At 34.6% G+C, this 23238-nt stretch overlaps 1 protein-coding gene across 1 annotated transcript; it reads left to right on the forward strand.

Moving 5' to 3' along the window:
• Positions 1 to 780: 780 nt before the first annotated feature.
• On the forward strand, positions 781 to 2485 carry LOC111915837 (probable peroxygenase 4). The gene is made up of 7 exons (XM_023911474.2): positions 781 to 946; positions 1049 to 1141; positions 1288 to 1373; positions 1518 to 1615; positions 1799 to 1924; positions 2007 to 2165; positions 2258 to 2485. The coding sequence occupies exons 1-7, from the start codon at positions 922 to 924 to the stop codon at positions 2265 to 2267; spliced, it is 597 nt and encodes a 198-aa protein (XP_023767242.1). The 5' UTR covers positions 781 to 921; the 3' UTR covers positions 2268 to 2485.
• The last annotated feature ends 20753 nt before the right edge of the window (positions 2486 to 23238 follow it).

Below are 23238 nucleotides of genomic sequence, written 5' to 3' on the forward strand. Positions count from 1 at the left end.
GGGAATCGAACTCCAAACTTCACACCCCACATTGGTATAAAACTCGGTGCATCAACCCAGCTAGGCTTTTTAAGAAAAGAAGTAAGAATGAGCATCGGAACCGGCTCGGCCCGAACTAAAACCGACCCGGGAAAAGAACTAGGGATGAGCATCGGAACCAACCCAACTCGAACCGGAACCAGCCCAACTCGAACCGGACCCGAGAACTGAACTTGGTGGAAAATAGAAACCGAACCAGACCCTCAGTTCTACCGGTTTCGGTTCTTGCCGTGTCTTCAATGTTGGAACCGGTACTCGAGAAATAGCAATATACGGTTCCGGTTTTTGCCGGTTTTACCGATTTCCGGTTCCAAAAATCTATAAGAACATCGCCCAGGTCCCGGGCTGATCGATTATATCCTGTTCCGGTTCCAGTACTGGCCAGTTTCCCGATCCAAATGCTCGTCCATTAAAAATCTCAAACACCCCCTAATTCTTATTTTTCTTTCCGAGGCGTTGCTGTGGACGGCCGTGATGATCAGGCCACCCGCACCCTTAATGATTACGACCATTCGGCTGTAACTGTCGGTGCCATCCGTCGTGTAAAAGTAAAAACTCCTCGTTTTGTTTCTCCCTATCTTAAATGGGAATACCGAAACCGACCTACTTCTGAATCAACAAGAAACCAATTGCATGGCTCCACTTGGAATCAAAAGGCCGTATGTGACAACGACAGTCCGACACGTGTCTTTTGCGCTAACTCCATATCAACAAAAGTAACAAATCCAATTTCACCCCTCCTTTACAAAACCTCATTATAAAACCCTCCACACCCTGTCTTTGGATTCTCCATCTTGCCTTCACACAACTTTTATCTTTACATACACACAAGATTCTGTAATCTTTAACTTTAGGCGTAATAATTAAGCAAAGCATCAATCCATGCCTGTAGAATCCGCGTTTAAAGGTACTATAAACGGCTGTTAATCTTAATTTCTCTTTTATTTTTTTTGTGTTTCTAGTTCAATTGGAGTTTAGCACTTGAATTGTGGTCCAAAAATGAATGCAGCAATCGAGAGCGACGAAAATGTGTTGCAAAAGCACGTTGCTTTCTTTGATCGTAACAACGATGGTGTGATTTACCCCTGGGAAACTTTTCAAGGTCAGTTCATTCGATTTACTTCGAAATCTCTTTCCATGTATTTTGATTTCTGTAATGATTCTGAAGTATTCATAAACTATCAATCCGCAATTCCTGTGTTAATTTGACAAATGTGTTTTTTATTTTTTTCAATTTCATGTGATTAGGGTTTCGAGCAATTGGGAGTGGAATTCTGCTATCCTCAGTCGCTGCTCTCTTCATTAATATGGGTCTCAGTGGAAAAACTCGCCCTGTATGTATCTTATCTTATCTTTCTTTCTTTCTTTTTCAATTCGTTGCATGATTATGAGCTTATTATGAATGATTTTTCAATTAACCAATATTATATTGCCGTATTGGGATCACAAATCTAGGTTTTTTTATTTGGTTGAAACAGGGGAAGAAGTTCCCCAATTTACTCTTCCCGATTGAGATCCAAAACATCAATATGGCAAAACATGGCAGTGATTCTGGCGTCTACGACACTCATGGAAGGTATATGTCATTTCACGTAGTTTTCATACCACAAAATGACTTCTTCTTTCACCCTTCAATGGCAGATTACCTTGAAGTCTTATATTAGTCGTTGGATTATTCAAACAAATTTAACCCACATATTTTTGTTTTACGTATATGTGAATCGAATCTAAGGATACACTTATGCCACGTGTTTTTAAGGTTTGTTCCTTCAAAGTTTGAGGAGATATTCGAGAAGTATGCACGAACGAATTCAGATGGGTTGACAGCAGATGAACTCAAAGAATTTATCAAAGGAAATAGGGAACCAAAAGACTATGGAGGATGGTGATTAACAACTCATACTCAAATCTTACATGTTGCATCATGTTTTTTTTTTTTTTTAACAAAATGGTATTCAAATTTTCAGGATTGGAGGGTTTACAGAATGGAAGATCTTGTATTATCTGGGTAAGGATGAGAAGGGATTATTGAAGAAAGATGTGGTTAGAGGTGTTTATGATGGAAGCTTGTTCCATAAAATGGAGGAAGAAAAGGAAAAGGCTAAAGCGTCCAAGAAGAAACACATGTAAAACTCTTTACTGTTTTATAAGATTATATATGTTGAAGATGATGAAGGGTTATTTAGGGTTTTTTGTTTTTGTTTTTTTCGTTTTGCAGTGATAAGTAAAGAAGTGGAGGGTAAAGATGGTGTGTGAATTTTATGTATGGGAAGAACATTGAATTGTGTAAGTAATAATTTTATTTGAATTTTCATTATCTTCTAGAGCTTGTAAACATTAAATAGATTGAAAGAGCTTGATCTTAAAAGTTATAGAGTTGTGTGGTGTATTTAAACCAGTTAAAATCTTTTACCCATACCTGTTTTTTGGTGTTGGGTTTATGTCAGATTTGTGTGTCGTCAGTTTCTGTTTGTTATAAGTTTCTTCTTTGTTTTTAGATGGATCGAATGTATATCATAGTTTTCTCTAATGATATGTTTGAACCTTTACCCATCATTTTTTATATTGATAAATATAAATTGTTACAGTTGAAATATTATGTTTGTGTTTTGTAAGAAATAGATTTTGCCAGCATGTCTAAACATTTTACTATTTGAGGACTCCATCGAGGATTTATGAAAAGTGTTTTATGATTCGAGGAAGTCTTTCTAAGATTCTCATTGAAGTGGAGAAAAAGGTCTTTATAAAGGTTTCTTTTTAAACAAGTATCTTGGGATATAATCGTCTTAAAATAACCAGCCCTCAATTATTCACCTACAAAAAAATACCCTTAAACCACCTTTAGTAAATAAGTACATATATAAATTATATAATTTTGTCATGCGACAATAGGTAGCTGTATAGAGTCTATTTTTTTATTATATATTTTATATATTTTTATTTAAAAATAAAAATTTATAACCCTAGCTCATCTTGGGTTTTCGAGGATATTTAATTCTTCAGAACGAACACACTTATTAAATCACTATGAGACAAATCAAATTGAGGTGTGTCGCCACCTTCAACGGACCTGACACTTATTAAATCACTATGAGACAAATCAAATTGAGGTGTGTCGCTAACTAAATATATAAATTATATAAATATGTTATTAAATCACCATGAGAGACTAAAATCAAATAAAGGGTTGTTGCGGGAGTTCATAATATAAAATGAGTGTTGATAATAAGATATTTCTTAAACATTCTACTATTATTTTTATAAAAAATCAACCTATAATCAACTATTTATAATCAGTTTTTTAAGAAAACAATATAATTTCAATCAATAAAAATATTTTAAAAATTAATTAAGGTGTCTATGTAGTAAAATTAGATGTCTTTTTAACCAACTCCTATAAAATATAAAAATACTAAAATATAAAATTAATCCATACTAGTAGGTTGTGGGGTGAATCATTCTTTAAGGTGGAGAGATTTTATGATTTTATCCCTTCATTCCTTGTAACCTTCATGTCCTGTCACTGTAACATCACTTTTTCAAATTTTTATTTTTTTATTTTTCTATCTTTCACATTCTAAAATATAATGAAAAATATTATTAATTAAACTAAAAAATTTAAAATAGAAAAAAACATAATATTTTTCAATTAAGAAAAACTAATACAAAAAAATACATGATAATTAAAAAGAAAAATACATAATTAAAAATTCCTAGGTTTCTAAAATAAAATCTTAAACTCTCAATCATATTTTTCTGTAATTTTCTTTCATTGTGCATAGAATACCTTTAGTCAAAAGTTGAATCTAGAACATAAATCCATATGGTTTAATGTAAGTGAAATTGAAAGAAATAAAAGAGTACAAAAAAACAAAAAAAAATAATTACTAGTAACCGATCATATTGTAATATCGTATAAGTAAAAAAGAAAAATCTAAAGTTCTTACATTTGTATCCTATCAAGTCTTATATCTTAAAATATGCTCATAACTTTATCACGTTGCTGCTGAGGGGCGAGAAGAATTGTCGGAGAAGGCCAAAGGTTATTTACGGTGTCAAAGGTTGCAGTCGACATGATGGTGATTGTCTGATCGCCAATTACTCGATGATTCTTGAGCTCTTGTGTGTGCATGCGTAACTTTATCAGGTCAGATTGTAATATCGCATAAGTTAAAAGAAAAATATAAAGTTCTTACATTTGTATCATATCAAGTCTTATATCTTAAAATATGCTCATAACTTTATCAGGTTGTTGAGGGGCGAGAAGAACTGTCGGAGAAGGCCAAAGGTTGTTAACGGTGTCGAAGGTTGCAGTCGGCATGATGGTGATTGTTTGATCGCCAATTACTCGATCAATCTTGTGCTCTTGCGTGTGCGTGCGGTAAACATGATGGTGGAAGAGTAACGAAACCGCATCGACAATCTTAATTCCCACTTTTGATTGTTTTTTGTAATTCTTTTTTCTTTATCAAATTTTAAATTGTATTGGACTATTTTGTAATATGCAATATTATAAATGGAATGAGTATTTACGCTACTAAAATATAAGGTGCGGGTTTTAGAAACCTTGATTTGCTTTTTTTCGAAACAAAATAAGGTAGGTCACCATATACTTAAGATATTTCCAGAATTCATTTTTATATAATTTAATATAAAAAAAATTAAATCTTAGGTTGGTCAAGTGACCAACATAAGCCCTTCATAGACTGTCATTGAGAAAAATAATGTATATCATGGCCATGTATCTCTTGCTTTATAGTAGAACTTTTTGTTCTTTGGTTTCTCATATAAAATGCAAATTTTCATCTTTGTATCGTTTTCTTTCTTCCTTCTTTCATTTGTTTACCATGTGGAAGCCGACAATTTCATTGACGAGATCAGTTATTTTATTCAGGACTAAGAATGTCAACCCCACTTTCTTTCCTTTTCGTTGTTTCTGAGGCGGTGAGTCTTCAAGATGAAATAAATCATGTTGTTGGCCGAATCCACGTGGAAATTATTCATCGGAAGATAGTTTGTAAGCGTTGGATGAAAGTGTTTTGGTTCGTTTTGATGAAGGATGCATGGAGTTTTCACCTACTTTTTTTACGCACAACTATTTTGCGTGGTGTTTCAAAACATCTAAAGCTTTTTTTATGAGGAAAAAGCTTTTTGATTACTAAGCCTTCGATAATCACTTTGTGAATCTTTAAAACATCTGAATTTACTTGGGTAGTGTTTGTTTTTTGTCTGTAGATCTGCGTGGCCTCTAATGTCTGCGCTACGCAGACATTAGCCTTCGCAAACTGTTTGTTTTTTTTGAAAACCGCAGACTTAAAAATGTCTGCGCGCCCTCTTCTTGGCGCAGATGTGGACCAGTGTCTTCTAACATCTTCTAGCCTAAAAAAAACATATATATATATATATATATATATATATATATATATATATATATATATATATATATATATATATCTTTATTTTTTCAAGTGTTTTTTTAATTTATAATTTTTCTAACTTTATTAATGATAAACAATTTGAAAAAAAAAATTACAAAACTTTATAAAAAAACGTTCGACAATACAAACATGATATTTTTGACAAATTTATAAATAAAGATTTATTACAATAATAGTCGTTGAAGTTGTTTATATAAATATGAAAAAAAAATCATAATATATTCTTATATTTTTTTGCCAAATTTTATAAAACATTATTTAATACAGTATCGTCAATTTCTTGAGAAAATATTTATGGTACATTTTTAATGGATTTAATTGAAAAAATCGAAGTTTATTTCCATCCATTTATGTATCAAATTCTTTGATCACTAATTACAATGTTTAGTTATAACTTTGCAACCAAATTTGATGGTTTTTATCAAATATATACGTTAATTCATACCATTTTTATTTTTATTTTTATACAATAATACATAAAAGTTAATCTAGATTCGTTACTTATTTATAACAAAGTTATAAAAATATTAAAAAATCACTTTGAAGTTTAAAAAAATCAGTTTATTTATATTTCAGTTTATTTTAGTAGCCCACATATGTTAAAAAAACAAACAGTCTTTTTTTTTCAGACTGCAAACGTTTAGTCCACCTCTTCTATTGCAGAGGTCTACAGATGTGGTCCGCAGACTGCAGACATTTTGCCTCAGAAAAAACAAACAACACATTGGTGTCTTGTCTAATCCGAACCTCCTAATTGAACATTAAAATATTTTAGAACATGCTCCCAAAATGCATGCATCCTTTGTTGATTTCTACATGCCTTATCTTTAGAAACACCGACATATGCTTTAGCCAAAGCCACATCTTCCCTTTTCAACCATTTATTTGACTTTTGGATTTTGTATAATCTTGTTTATCAGAAACTAAGAGGCATGAGAAAGAGAACATTGCAAATGGGTTTTTGGAACTGTTTGAGAAAACTACATGTATTAATTATATCTAGCTTTTTCTTGCAAAGACAAAATTGATTGTAGGATTGTTGCACCAGGTATTGGTTAAATAGTTGTTGATAGTTTGGTTTTGGGCCCGTGCAGAAAATAGAATATCTTGATTGGTGTTTACATTTCGGTGGTTGTGTCTTTGGCTAGAACCGTCATATTTGGATTTTCCATGGGAATCTACAAAGTGAAGTTGGAGAAATGTTGAATGGAATTGGAGATAAAAGAGATGTGTGTTTTGTTTGTTGAGATAGTTTGATTTATATAAGTAAAAGTTAAAAAAATAACATTAATTAGTCAATGGTCAATGGTCAAAGAGAGAGAGAGAGAGAGAGAGAGAGAGAGAGAGAGAGGAGTTGAATTAAACTGAGAGATAAAGAAAGTAGATTTACGTGTTAAGGAACCTGCCAAAGACCAAATTGGTTGTACTTCACCTCTATCGGTCTTGTTTCCCTAACGGTACGACGGTACCACCACTTCTCCTTTTTTAAATTATTGTTGGAACCATCCACCCTTATAAGGTTATGAATAGACGTCCTTCTTAGATACATTTTTAAGTTGCGGGTGCAAAGGATTACATAAAAACTACACACATAAGCATGTTGTAGGAGCAGTTGTAAGGTGGGTTATCCTTGGAAAGTTCATGCTTTGAGTTTTTTAAAGAAAACAATATTTTGTTACATACGTCGTGGCGTAGGCATCACACATCGTATTAGCAGGGTTGGTCTATTGATTTTGAAGACTTGTGTGAAAAGTAAAAATGAGCCTCTAATATAATTTTTTGTATAAGAAAAAATCATTGATAATTTCAATAAACTTTTTTAAAATTAATGAAAACAAAAATGACCCTAGGTCGTCAGTAATTCGTCACTAAACGATACAGGTCATGTGCGGTCACACACCCTACAAATGTCTGAGCCCTACCCTGGGTATTAGAGCTAGTAAGGACATTAAACCCATTTAGAGAGGTAGATGGGAGTATAAAGCAGTTTCACAACGGCTTGATGGGGGGAATTGTTGGTAATTATAGTGTTATCAACATATTTTAGTGTACTTATTATTGTTGTCGAGACAGGCCAAGTTCAGTTTACTATCCGAGACGGAGTTGCAGGGGTGCACACTCGGAGTGTTAAATGTGAACTCGGATATACAGGGTTCTGGGGGTAGCACCCTTGGTTACAAAGTTCCAAGGGGCAGAGCCCTTAGTGGTGGTTTTGTTGGCGGTCAACGAATGTGGTCAAAGGGAAACACCCGGGAACCTAAACGATTTCTATATCAGGAAAGAGTCTAGACATGCATTTTTCATGCCAAAACCTACTAATGACATCATAATGATGTAGGTATCGGTTGTGTCTAATAACTACCCTCTTTTTGGCGCCGATTTTTGGTGCAACCGATTTTAACCACTTTTCTTCCTTGTATAAATGGAATGCGAACGTTCTAGAAATAGGGTTGAACTTTCTTGTACACAGAATTGATCATAAGCAATTTTCTGTCTCTCAAGAACACAAATCATCACAAGGTATTTTGTGTTTTATGATTTTGGATTAGGCATGTAATCTAAATCAGGTTTGTTGGATTATCTCACTTATAAATTCATGTAACCACATGCTATATGGGACGAATTACAAATTTCGGAAAGTGATATAATCACAATCTTATTTCTAAGCGGGACGAAGCACTATATTGTCTCGTGGCAACCAAATGAGTAGTATTGTGATGGATGACCCAAGGAAAGTCCTCGTATCGGGTTTCCAAAAGGTCAAAATATCTTGGTATATATTATAGGATGATACCAGTGGTGTGACATCACCCATTGTGTTGTGATATATGAATGATCGTCTCTTTTGTTCTGATGAACATTGAGTGGTTTGATATATGATTTTGATTAATAACATGAAAGGGTTGACCTTCTCTTTTTATATACATGGTGGATGGTTATGGCCAAGAGTGTCCAAAATAAATTTTTTTTATTTGAAAAGATGTATAAAATATATCTATTCAAATTCGTTTATAGGATATTCGGTCCAGATAAATTTGATTTGAAGCATATGATGTAGATACGTTGAGAACTTAACACTAGATTCTTCTTTTTCAAAAAAATATCCAATAAATTTCATCCAAAATCCATAGGATAAAAAGATTAAACCGGTCCACCGGATTATCCAGATCCTGATAATTTCTAACCAAAAATTAGATTGGAATATCCAAAATTCGATATGGAAAAGTCCATATTTTATTCTATTTAGATAGAAAAATCATGTCTAGATAAAATTTGTATTTTGTGCACCTCTAGTAGTGGGCATGTAGCATGTAAACACCACATATTGGTAAATACTATGATAAAAACAAATTGGTAAATTATTTTAGTTATTTCATGGCAATCAGTCTATACGTTAAAATTCCTAGTGAGTTTATAGGTTTTTATCACATCAAAATTATCTAAATAACAAAGTGTTTCAGGATCTAGTGGTATCAGGAGTGTTGTGCTGTAAATATGTCCATTTTAGTAAGGTTGAGATTTCTGTTTGGGATTATTAGCGTCAAGTAAACACCTCATAGGTAATGGAAAAATCAAAATTTGATATACCTAAGTGCACATGCAACCTAGAACCTTTGTTTTATTATTATAGCAATGTACTTTGAAATTTTGATAGATCGTTTAGATTCAATAAGAATGAAATCAGCAAAAAGGTAATACGTAATCAAGTAGAACACAAGGCGTAAATAAGATCTTGATTTTATTAGAGGGTAAAGGAATGTGATTAAAAATATGTAAGACTTCGTCTCTAACTAACTTCCTATTTATACCTGCCATAGAAAGCTAGAAAGGTATCTGACCAATGAAGTCAGAACACTTAGAATCATAACAGCTGTCAAGAAACAAACTGCGAACCTAAGAAAAACGATACGATTTCGAACACAACTTTCGCATTTAACAGACTAAACATGCATATCGTAACAACATTGTTTTTGGAATACAAATATAAACCTAACAATCTCCCCCTCTTGTATTGAGTTTCAATATAAGCAACATCTTTCATTCTTCTACAAATACTTTAGTTGTAATTTCCTTCAACACCAACCGAACATAGATCCACCATTCAATCACCTTTGCAACCTAACCCACTTCACATCTTCAGTTGAATTTCCCTTGCACATCTCAGATCGGGACAAAATATTGTTTTAAGTATCAGAACTGAAAAGGTGTTTTTCATCTAAAAACAACAACTTATTCTTCAACATTCTGTCTTCATGAACTTTGTAAACAATTCCCCATGGATTCTTCTTAATCATTCCTTCTCTTACATTTTCCAATTTTTTTGGTTGTTGCCTTGGTTTTGCTGCGATGTTCCTTCTCAAGATTGTTGCGATATCATTATCCATCTTGCCAACTTCCACACAATAATTCCTTAACATTCTTTTCAACTAGAGAATCTGTGGGGTAAACTTTGTAGCCTCTTTCTTTAACATGTAATATACAAAAATCCAATCATAAGGATTCATGAAAGGAAGATCTGCAAATGAAAATTCCTACTCTTCTTTAGCTTCACCTCTTATCACGAAAAACTTGTAATTTGTGAATTCTCCAATCTTAATCTCTTACAAGTTCTTAATTCCAACAATCTTCTTTAGTGACCAAAGCTTGTATTGTGGCTATGAATTCTTCACCTAAAACTGAAATAACTTCTTATTTTTAGCAGCATTGGAAATAGAGATGTGTCATATGATTAGAACATTGGAATAGATAAAATCTACCACATATTGGCAAATCAAGTTGAACATCAACAATGTTTTCGATCTCATAAGAAGAATGTGATTAGAGGCAGTATGGTTTAAACTTCTTAATGGCCGCATCTTGAATCCTATTCAAAGTCCATTCAGGCCACAAGAGATTCAAAGTAGCCTTAGTTTCCTCTTTTTTCTCCTCTCAACTTCTTCACAATTTAAATTGTCTTGTAATTTTCTTAACCTCTCAGCCTCCTCCTATTTTTCTTTTATCTCCTTCTTCAAAGCTTAGTCAACATTAGTATCAACCAATGTTTTAAAAACCAGTTTTTTAGTTGAACCGGTATGGTGACCGGTTCTCGGTTCAACCGGTTTAACCGGTTCGACCGCTGAGTGAACCGGTTTCTATATTTTTCATGTTTTTTTTTTCTATTTTCCTACACATACATACATATATAAATTATGAATTTGATGTTTACAAATTCAAACATTAAAAATTTACATAAAAATAAGTTGTAAATGAATCAAAATACATTAAAATAACACATAACCATAAGTTTTAGTGTTCTACATCAATCGATATACGCTAAAAAGAAAATAAAATATAATACCGAAACGAAATATAGTTTCAGATGAATACAACCACATCAAAAAACTTTAAAACATTTAACATATGTTTTTATTTAGAGAAAACTAAATATATTTGCAAAAAAATACCAAAGTTTATTATGTAAATAATTATTTTTCATGTGTTTTTATTTGGATTACCCGGTTCAACCGGTTTATTTTGACCGGTTCAACCGGGTTTTTCTAAAAACCGGCCGGTTCAATCCAGTTCAGAAATCAATCTAAAACCGTTGACAGTTGAACCGTTCCTTTCCCCGGTTCCCGGTCCAACCGGTTCGACCGGCCGGTTCAAACTGGTTTTTAAAACATTGGTATCAAGTTCTTTTGAATGAACAATTTCTACTGTACCAGAACCAGAATCAGTTTAAAACTTTTGATCAGCAAAACAAGTTCTATCCAATATTCTTGTCATGGATCTCTCCACAATGGCAATTGATGGAGCTTCTTTTCTTTTGATCAGATTTATAACAACAAAAAGATCACAAATCACCACCCTCCTTTATCCCCCTTGTTGCGAATCAGCTTCACTATACGTAACACTTGAATTTAATAATGAGAAAATTAGAGCAAGCTTCTTATCAAGAATCTGAGCCATGTAATTCACAGAAGGAGCGTCCTTGTTTTCAACCATCTGAATCAACCTTTTATTTATTTCAAGCACCCTGAAGTTGGTAGGAATCAATTCTTCATCTAATTGGCCACAAAGCATTTTTGTATCACTTAAAACCATCTGCAAAGATTCAATTTTATTGTCAACATCATAAATTCGAACTCTCAGTAAAGCTTCTCTATAATAGTGAGCTACCAAAGTATTGATTGAATTAATAACTTCCTGATTGTGAGTTGTGTTGATAGCGACAATTATTTCTCAAAGCTCTTTCACTTCATTAAAGACATCACTAAAATTTTGATACAGCAGCAGAGGCTTTTGAAAGTGATTTTTGAACTTTTTATGTTGTTTCATTAACCAATAGAGACTGAGATTGAAACAACTTTGTACAATCTTCCATAATTGCTTTCATCTTGTTTTCATGGTCTGTCATCAGATTTTGAAAATTTACGGAAATGGAAGAATCTGCCCTTCTAAACAAAGCATTAAGCTTTCTATTTAACATTTGATAATCTTTCCTGGTAGCAGGAGCATCAGCAGCAGCATCATCTAAATCACTCTCATCATCAACAAGATAGGCCGCCAAGACAAGTTCAACAAATGATTGAAATACCCTAGTGATTTTAACTTCATCGCCTTTTACCAAAACCTCTTCATTATCATCAGAGATATTATCTTCAATATTGACAACAGGGTCAACAAGTTCAACAAGTGTTTGAATTGGAGATTATGTAACTAGAACATTTGAAATTGGAGTTGAAGAGGTGGTAGTAGCATCATGAAACATAGGTGGAGTATGAAATGGAATAGTAGTATTCATATGAGGTTGTGAAACTGGTGTTACAATAGGTGATTATGATCGAGTAAGGGTAATAATGGGTTCATTCATGATATTATCATAAATTTCAGTATTAGTCTGAACAACATTATCATCAGGTTTGGGAACAGAAGGATTACCCTGAGTATTCGTATCAGCAGAAAAACTTGTATCTTCAAGACCAATATCGTTATCAACACGATTATCCGAAATCGTAACCTCATCATGTTCATCTATTACTGTAACCAATCTTCTTCAGGACTTTGGCTTTTTTGCTTTCTGACTGGACAACTTTTAACAGATGCTATCCTTTTTCATTTTCCACCTATCCTTTTCGAACCAATAAAAGCAGCTTCTAATACAGCAAGTTGTTTTTAAGTCATAGATCTAACACCTTGAGTTGGAATCTTTTGATAGATTGAGATAACTTTATTGTTAGTCGAACAACATATATGTAACACCCATGCTCTAATATGGTTTAGTTTTTATTCTCTAGGGCTAAATATGGAGTTTAGGAAGAAAAAAAACTATGTGCAACGGCATGGAGCAAGGATGTCCACGGCGTGGCATTGTATAAGTGGCATGCATATTTTATTCAGCCACTGCAGCGTGGCCTAGGAAAGCCACGGTGTGGCAACTGATCAGGCCCAAGCCCATGACTCTTTTTGGGTTCCCTTCATATTTAAGCCTATTTATCTCGGTCCTAGGGTTCATTTCTCAGCCTCTATCCCCCTCAACCTCTGATAAACCCTAATCCTTTCCCTCTTGGAGGTTTTGGCTCATTTTGGGTGGTTGTGGTGCTTTTGGGAAGGAAGTGAGGAAGAATTGATGCAAGGATCAAGCAAGCAAAACTTTATCATCTTGGTTATCACCTTCTAGACCATTTGTAAGGATGAAAATCTCTATCTTTTGAGTTATTCTCTTAGATCTAGGTTGTTTTGGTCCCTTTTTTTGGTTCATTGAGTTGATTGAGTGAAGGGATGGAATAAAGTTGGCAACTTTATTGCTCTCTAGTGTCCCTTGAGCATCATATCTTATGGATCTGAAGTTTGGTGGTGCCTAGTGAATCTTGCATAAGTTCAAGTCATTTTCTTTTCATTTGACCTAAGATGAGTTAAGGACATGCATGGGGCATGCATATCCATAAGACAATCATTTTTATGGACCTTTGGTGCCCTTTTATCTTCTGGAAGAGTTGGTGTTAAGGACTTTTTCATATTAAGGGCTTAAGGGTTAATACATTTTGGATTTTGGATTTATTTGGACCTAGGGTTTTAGATCTTGATCTCTTTGAGTTTCTTAATGAATAAAGTTGAAAATTTTATTCATTTAGACCATAGTTTGAACCAGATATGAGCTTTGGAGCTCCTGTAATCAAGGAAGGTAGCTTAATCCATTAAGTTGTTGGAAACCTAGTGCTCACGGAGTGGCCATAGGTCTCCACGGTGTGGAGATTGGGAATTTCCCGTAAGTTGGTTGGGTGAAGGCCATGACGTGGCGGTCAGCTAAAGTCAACTCTTTCCGTTGACTTTTGGTATGGGTTGACTTTTTGGCCAATCTCTATTTGGAAGGTTTAGGGTTTGCTTTATGTGCATTGGCAGGACATGTTTTGCACCCATCTTTTGGTAGGAGAGCTGTTAGTTGTGGTTGATGTAGTTTTAAGCTAAGTATTATTCAGTTTGGTGATTCACGTGAGTCTCCTCATTGTACCCATGGATTGATGGCACAAGTGCCGGCCCACTAGGATATGTTATGCTATTTGTATTTGTGAGTCTTGCATGGTAAGTTAGGCTAGGCCCATTATATGACGGTTTAGGCCCATTGTATGACAGGCTAGGCTTATTTGTATGCTGGGCTGGGCTCATGGATCAGGAAGGGCTAGGCCCAATTTTTGTTATGTACGATGCTAGCTCTCTCTGTGAATCGCATTTTATGTCGGGCTAGGCCCATTATATTATAGGATAGGCCCATCACTGTGGGTTGGGCCTAATGTGAAGGCTAGGCCCAAGGATATGTATGGTATGTGGTATTTTGGAGAACTCACTAAGCTTTGTGCTTACGGTTTTTATGGTTATGGTTTCAGGTACTTCTAGTTTGACAGGGAAGGGCCCAGCTTGATCGTAGCATATACACCCATGTTTCTACAACTATATGATTTTGGGATTGTACTCTGATAAATGTTTTCATTCTGAAATACTTTTTGAATGATTAGAAAAAGGATAATTGGTGGTTCTGGTTGAACTAAAAATGAAAATTTTACCTTATGTTTTTGGGTCATTACAAGTTGGTATCAGAGCCTTGGTATGAGGGATTCGGGCACACTCTTGGGTGTGTCTGAACTCAAACTGAGAAATTGGTAATCTTTTGAAAGGAAATAAATTTTCTAAAAATATTTTTATAAAGAAAAAGGGATGTGATGCGTGAAATTAGACAAGCTCAAGTAAGTGATTCCCAGAATACCCATACATGTTTGTTATGTTATATGTTACTAGTTATGAGACCCATATATTATATGGGTTAAATTTTTTTTAAAAAGAAAAGTTAAATATAAAGGTCAAAATATTTGAAAATTTTGAATTTATAAGAAAATAAGAAAAATAATGAATTATTATAATGGGAATGTTTTTTATCTTTTAAATTTAAACAAATAATTTAAATAAATAAACAAAAGAAATTAATGAGCTTTAATTTTGAGAATTTTGAAATTAAAAGGTAAATTAATTAATAAAATTGATATTTATTTATTATTATATTTACTGCAATTATTACATTAAAATATTATGTAGAATCTAATAAAATAGAAAACCTCATCAAATGACATGTGAAAAAAAAATTCAAAATAACCAGAAAATGACATTTGACAAATTGAATGAGAATGTGACAAGTGGCAAAAAAACCTTCATTATTAGAGTAGATGAGAATTGCATGCTAGAATAGGGCTAAGGATCTACTCAGGATTTCATGTTAGGAGAGATGTCTTTATATGCCTGATTGTTTGAGCTTGTGGAATTACATGCAAGTATGGATTTTAGATGATTGGATGGATTGACCTGATATGTGATGCCTCACAGCCTAGGAGGATTGGATGTTATGCTAGATTTGGAATCTATAGTAATAGAAGTAATTACGAAGTGTAAGCTTTAAAAATTGTATATGATTAGGATCATATTTCCTATATTATGTATAATTTGCATGCATAATGTAATTGGCAGTGAGAGTGGCAGTTCCTAGAATGGGTTATAGTAAGTGTGCTTGGGATGTCCTTTGTTTTTTCTATAGCTTGGAGTGTTACTGCATGAATTCTGCTTGATTTGTGCTTTGTGGAACTCTTGGTGATGTAAGTTAACTATTAAGTGAATATGTTAAGCCACATGTTTCAAAGGTTAAATAATCTCAGAGTGACGGATTTGAATCTATTGCGCAACTATCGTCTGAGTCTAACCGTTGTAGGTTTGAGTCTTTTACTCGAAGGATTATTTAAGCTTTATGGCATGTGATTTTATACATGAAGTAGTTAGCTGAAATTAGTGGGAATTCTTCAGCAGCTGATGGCAGGGTGAGGTCGGAACCTAGGAAGTGTTTTAGTGGGTTTGGTTGCACTGTTTGTCAGGTACTTGGAGTATTGATTTGAGAATGTGACTTCGAGGATTCGGGGTGACTCTTGAGGAATGTATGGATAGGTGTGGAAGGTAGTATTGGGCCCCTACTACTAAAAGCACAAGATCCATACTCGAATCAAGGAGAGTCACGGAGAATCTAGGAAGCCTATGGATTGAGGATTCTTGGGTATGTTCTGATCATTTGTATGATTGTTTTTCAGAATGGTGATTTGCATGCATGGAGGAGGTTCAAATTCTGGTTCAGGATCAAGTGCAGGTACTGAGCCGATTGATGAGCAGATGCGGGAGTTCATCTTGTCGGAGGTCACCCACGGTATTTTGGAGCAGACTCATGTGATCTTTGGAACGGTCAAGGAACGTATACACCTTCAAATCAAAGTGGCAAAAGGTTCTCTCTAATTCATGAAAAATGATTGTAAGGAAATACGTTCGCTGATAGATTATAAAGATATGATAAAGATCAGTATGGATATTGGTTGTGTTAATTGCATTCTCTTATTCAAAATATAATTATGGCATCCCTCTTCATATTATTGTAAGGAATAGCAAGGAATTGTTTTGAACTTTCGAGATATTTATCTATCAATTCTTGAAGGGTTTAAACAGACACACTCACACACACACACACACACACACTATCCAACTAAGGTGTATAAGCTTGAGAAGTCTAGTTAGAGACTTAACGAAGCATCACGTAACAAAAGTCTGCACTTCCATAAGAAAGTCAAAAGGTATTGATTTCTATAAGTCCATTACATGTAAAATCTAGTGGGAGCGTAATTGTTTTGCTGGAATTGCATGAGGACAATATTTTTTATAGGAAAAGTTGTCTCTAGGCAAATCTTTCACTATGGTAGACCTAGGGAAAGGGCACACATACTTTGTTTCAAATCTAAAAGTTTAGATCGTATAGTTTAACACAACTTAATCGAAGATATATATGAATATCATGTTGAAATGTTTCAACATAAGATATTCTATATAGAAATATTATGGCAAGAAACTAAATAAATATTAAATCCTTGTACAGGTAATAATGAGTCGAGTCTAATACATTGTGTATATAGGATTGATCATATATGTTATAGTATGTGTTTATTCTGATTTTTCAAATGTCTTGAGCATTGTGAGAAAATGATTAGAATTTTATGTGACTAAAGTTGTTAAACAACTGCCAATAACATTCTAAGGTTTTACCAAAGATTGGTTTCTTGTAGACAGTTAGAAGTATGATATTATTTGGAATGGACCATAGTGACATGTTTTGGATTGAGATGATTCTTGTTCGGAATTGATGGTCATATGGGAATATGGAAATGTCTTGGTCAGAATTTATTAAGTAGATATAACCATATCTACTAAAATTATCAGTAAAAGTCACAAAGTAACGTTCACCATGTATAGTGTCGGAGCTGAACGGTCCACATACATCGGTGTGGATAAGTTCCAATATATCCTTGCCTCATTCACAGTTTCCTGTGAAAGGTGCGTTTGTTATCTTGCCAAGTAAGCAAGACTTGCATACATCATTCGACTCCAAGTCGAATGATTCCAATATCCTATCCTTTTGGAGCTTGGCGATGTGTTTCTTGTATATGCCTAAGTCAAAAATGTCATAAACATGATTTTTTTTCAAAACAGTAGAATTGGAAGTGCCTAACATTCAACACTAGATGTGACAACCGTTAATTTTGGTCAAACAAAGTCAACCAGATCAACTCAACTTGTATTAGAATTTTAGGTGAATTGTGATATTCTCTAATGTGTCCAATGTATGATTGACAAATTCTAATACAAAGTATCTCTCTTATTGGAAAATATCTAAATATAAGCCCTAAATAAGGTTAGTATCGTAATAATTCGGTAATTCAATTTTATAGTATTCTAGTATAAATAATATTCATAACTCAATATAGTGGAGTTCACCGAATGCGACAAATTCTATACCTGGCCTAAAGCGCCCAACTTTGAACGGAAAGATTTAGGAATCAACCTAATTTTCGTGTAACGTATTATTATTTTTGATAATTATGATTTTATTAACAATTTGAATTTTTATAATTCAAATTAAATATTTATACATCGTTTATCCCATATTTTCTTTATAAAAATATCACACTTTTTATAAAAATTGTCAACATTTTATAAAAATAAAAAGGGTTGACTTTGTGGGTTATGGAATCCATAAACTAGACATGATGTTTTCCATCATCCCAACAAAATCCTTATCCAACATACAACCAAGTCTTTAACCATCAAATAACCAAGCTTTTACACCAAATGTAACCATGCAACACCCCACCCCACCCTCCACCCACCGTCTTTCCCCTCCCCCTTAAAAGTTGCGGCCAAAAGATACCCCCCACTCCATCTTCTTCACTCTTCTTCATTCCTCTCTCTTCATCTTGTTCTTCAAGAACAGCCCAAGGTCTTTCAAGGATAATTCTCCACAAGTTGGTTCTTAGATTTTTGGTAAGCTTTTCTTCACTAATCTAGTAATTCTATACACAAATATACTAATTTTTCTACAATTACATATATTAACACGTGCTAATATTCATAGGGTAATACCATCTTCAAGTGTTCTTCAAGTATCTTCAAGTGTTCTAAGCTTGGAAATCTGCATCTTCATATCTTTAACCACTAAGAAATCCACTCAAGGTGAGTTCATACCCCTTCCATTTCGTTTTATCCAAGTTTTTTTTTTCGGGGGGGGGGGGGGGGGGGGGGGGGGGATACAAGTAACTTGTGTAATAACACTAGTTGTTATGCATGCTTAGTCTTCAAGTTGAGTAAGAGTATTATTTACATGAAATAATGTTATTACCTAGTATTATGAATATTTATGTGTGGTATGTTGTTTAAAATACAAAAAAAATCTATGAATAGTGAGTATAAACATACTATATGTTCTTGAGAAAAGGTCACAAAAACAAAACTATAAAAACTATGGTTTTTATGAACATAATATGACTTTTCTAGCAAAAATGGTTTTAACCAAGCTATTACATTATTTTTGTGAGAAACAAATCAAAATATGTTATTTGGGACATATTTCTTAAATCTAGTCAAAAATATCAAAGATTTAGTTAAAAAAAAAAAAAAAAAAAAAAAAAAAAAAAAAAAAAAAAAAACGCAAAAATCTATCATTTTATGTAAAAATGAGTTTTTCTAGTAAAAATGGTCCTAACTAGTTTATGGCACTGTTTTTGTGGGATTTGACTAAAAATATATGGTTTTAATATATAAATTTAACTTGATTTAAGTATCCCAAAAAGGTAAAAATAAGTTTTACAAAGTTATAATTTATTAGTTACCGGTAAATGTCGTTAAAAATGCCAATAACTAGAAATTGGTTTTATCGTACTAAATGTTCGTATACTTGTGTTAGATGTAAAGTTATATGATAATCTTTTTAAAACATCTAACATGTTAACTTATATATTTATATACGAATATACATGGACTTAACAGAACTTTTATAATAAACTATAATTAGTATAGTTTATGGGTCACAAATACTACTTTATCATTTTGGACGAAACATATAATTATTTAAATGTATAATTATTTTACACTATGTATTTACCATGGAAAGGCAATATTCCCACTTACAAAAGGGTTTTCATTACACTATACATAAACTTGTTGATACAATTTTGTGAATCATATTCTTCACATACCTACAAAAGTCATGTATTATAACCAGAATCTCCCGTAAGAGAGCATGATACTTGTGTATAGATCTATGCGGGACTGACAATCTCGCACCTAAGCTACTAGCTACAGTTAGACTGACAGGTCTAGGGTGACAAATGTCTGAAATTCCGAAGCCTGAAGAACGTCGTAACAGCCCATCTATGTCTTTTAGCACAGTTATAATAACTCATATGGGGTATTAACAATACATTTGGTTTACGGGGCTAACATACATTCAAATGGTTTTATATAATGATAAAACTACATGATAATATTTTCCATTACAACAGTACTTACATTTTCGGTCTTAGGGTTTAAGACTTACAGCTCATTTTTAAAGAAAATATTGGATTTTCTAAAAGCACACTCTATCATTTTACAAGGAAAAGTTACCGATTTTTCTCATACAAAACTCTTATGAACTCACCAACTTAATTGTTGACATTTTTTCAAAACTATTTGTATTTTCAGGAAATCAGTAAACAGATAATCAAAAAGGTTTTGAGAATGGGGCGTCACAACATCATGTTAATTACTTTTTTCATATTTAATTGGTATTGAAACAAACAATGTTTTGGATACAATGTAATCTCCTTAATTATATAATGATGGTTGTTCCTTTGATCACTATTATTCATTATGTTATGGTACAATACATGTGTAACATGCCGTTTAAAAATTAATTAAACAAATAATAAACTCTAAAGCCCCGAGATGTAATTTTTATTATTATTTTATATAATGGTAGCCAAAATCAATAATATTTAGCGGGTTGTTGGTTTCGGGGAGCCAAATGATATAATTTTGGATTTTGGGGGTTAAAAGTGTAAGTTCTGGATTTAATTTGAAAACGATTTCAGAAGTCAGGGTGTGTTTGGTAATTATTGGACTTAAATTGAAGGGATTTTGGAATGCGGAGGGCCGAATGGTAAAGTATGTACCTAAGTTGAAAAGAATTTGTCATGGAGGGGCTATATGGTAACTTAAGGATCTGTTTTGAAAAGTTTATGGGTAGGAGGGACTGGAAGTGTCAAAATCATAAGAATTTTGTATGGACACGGGATTGGACCCGGTAACTCCTTTTCCCTCTCGTTGGAACATATGAACCCTAAACCTAATCTTCATCGGCCGCCACCATGGGAGCTCTCTCAGTCGCCGCCACCTTGTTGTGTCGTCCGTCACTTGCTACCATGTCGTTGAAGCGCCGCCACCACAACCCACTGCCAACGATGCCGTGATCAGCTGGGAGATACACCAAAGACCGAAGGAGGCGTTATGTCGTCATGTGTGGGTCATGAACCACCGAAAACGCACAGTAAGTCCACCCATAACCCATATTTTCTCTTTCTCTCTCTCTCTCTCTCTCTCTCACACATTCTTTTCTGTGGGTGCGACGCCGGTATCGTCATTGTAACCGTCGGTGGCCTTTAGCCACTATTTTCGTGTCTTTCCGATAACAACAGTCGCATGGAAGGTGGTTGGGTGGGTGTTTGTCTAGTATATATGTGTTGTCTGTGTCGTGATTATTATATGAGCTACATTTGGCCAGGAAAAAATCAAGGAAGGCCAACCTCCACCACCGTGAGGTGGTGGTTGCCAAATATTGTCCCGATTCTACCACCGTTAGCCACCATCTTCGGTGGCGTTGTGCATTTGGGTGCGTTTGGACTATTATTTGGAGTACTTTTGGTATTGTCTTGGCCTCTAAACACAACCACCACCACCACAAGATGGTGGTTGCTGCCGCGGACCGCCGTTGACCACCACTGCTCGAGGTGGTAGTGGGTGGCACCCAACTTATGTAACACAAATTGACCTAAAAACTTAATCGATGGTCTAATGGGCACATGATTAGGTTGAAAATCCTAATTAGGGTTTAGAAAACCTTAATGTTAGAAATGTGTATTTTGGATTAGTCGGGACCCGCATTTAGACCCTTGGATTTGGAGTTTTGAATTACACCCGACCACATTGTACGTTTGGACTAGTGAAGTGGTGGACTTAATGGATTAAGTCCTTAATGGGTTAAGTAGGAACACATAACCCTAATCGTCATTTTATGTGGAGAACCCTAATTAGTTTTGGGTTCTTGTTGGGCCATTTCTTGGAATAAGTTGTTGTGGGCCTTCATGGGCCCATTTAGAAACATATTTATGGACTAAGGAAAGTATCGGGCTTTATGATAAGGCCCATTGGGGAGGCTTGGGCCCGATTTGGAAAATTGGGCCATAGTTGGGCCATAATTAGGACTTGATGATTATGAGATATTGGACCATCGGAATGCCAAATGGTTGGGCCATAAGATAAGTCCATGTAGAGGTTTGGGCCCAATTTGGAAAATTCGGCCATATGTTGGGCCTTGGTTGATTATTGGGCTTTTGGGCCTTCAGAGTGTGAGTTTGGGCCTTGGTTTTGAACCAAGCTTGGTTAGGGGTAAAATGGTCCATTTACCCCAAGTGTAGATTTATGGTTAAGTATTGAAACCCAAATGGTTAATTAGGTTTTGTCTTGATGATTGACAGTACGAGGATCAGTCAGCCAACAGTCAAGGATTCATCTGTGGGACTTCAGCAGTGCGAGGTGAGTCTCCTCACCATACCAATGGGTCAAAGGCACCAAGGCCGACCCATTTTGTGATATGTGGTACACTAGTTGATTTAGTGATATGTGGTATGCCAGTTGGTTATATGTTATATGCTATGCTATTGGTTTATGTGATATTTGCATGAAAGACCATGGGGGAGCCCATGGCACTTGGAAGTAAGACCATGTGGGGGGAGCCCATGGCACTTGGATGTAAGACCGTGTGGGGGAGCCCATGGATTTCCAGGTAAAGACCATGGGGGAGCCCATGGCACATAGGTGTAAGACCATGTGGGGGAGCCCATGACATCCTGGAGTAAGACCCTGGGAGGAGCCCACGACATCCTTATATGTTTATATGCATTGTTTATTTGATATGTGGTATACTAGTTGTTTATGTGATATGTGGTATACTCGTTGTTTATGTTATATGTGATATGCTAGTTGTCTTTGTGATACTTGCATAAAAGACCATGGGGGGAGCCCATAGTGCTTGGATGTCAGACCATGTAGGGGAGCCCATGGCTTTCCAAGTAAAGACCATGGGGGAACCCATGGCACTTAGGTGTAAGACCATGTGGAGGAGCCCATGGCATCCTGGATTAAGACCCTAGGAGGAGCCCACGACATCCTTATATGCTTATATGATTGATATGCCTTATATGACTGATATGGCTTATGTGATTGATATGGTTTATGTAGTTGTTATAGCTGATATGGATTATGTGGTTATGTGGATTGTGTGGGGTACGTTGTGGGGAGCTCACTAAACTTCGTGCTTACAATTTTGTTTATGGTTTCAGGTATCATCGTGTTGGGTGCATTTTGTGCACCCTTTTTGCACAACTTTTAGCCCTTTTTCTATGTATATCCTTAAAATAATTTCGTTGTTTTTATTGCATTTTAGCATATCTAGGTTAATTTCTTGAACAACCTTATTTGCACTCTTTCATGTCAATTTCAGGTGAACCGGGGGTTGGAGCGCGCTTTTGGAGGTGCTAGGGAGCGTTGATGAAGATTGCGGGACGATTGGACGAGAATCGGAAGAATTAGAAAAATCAAGTTTGGACGAGCATCC

This window comes from Lactuca sativa, chromosome 4 (assembly GCF_002870075.4).
Source record: "Lactuca sativa cultivar Salinas chromosome 4, Lsat_Salinas_v11, whole genome shotgun sequence".
NCBI lineage: Eukaryota > Viridiplantae > Streptophyta > Magnoliopsida > Asterales > Asteraceae > Lactuca > Lactuca sativa.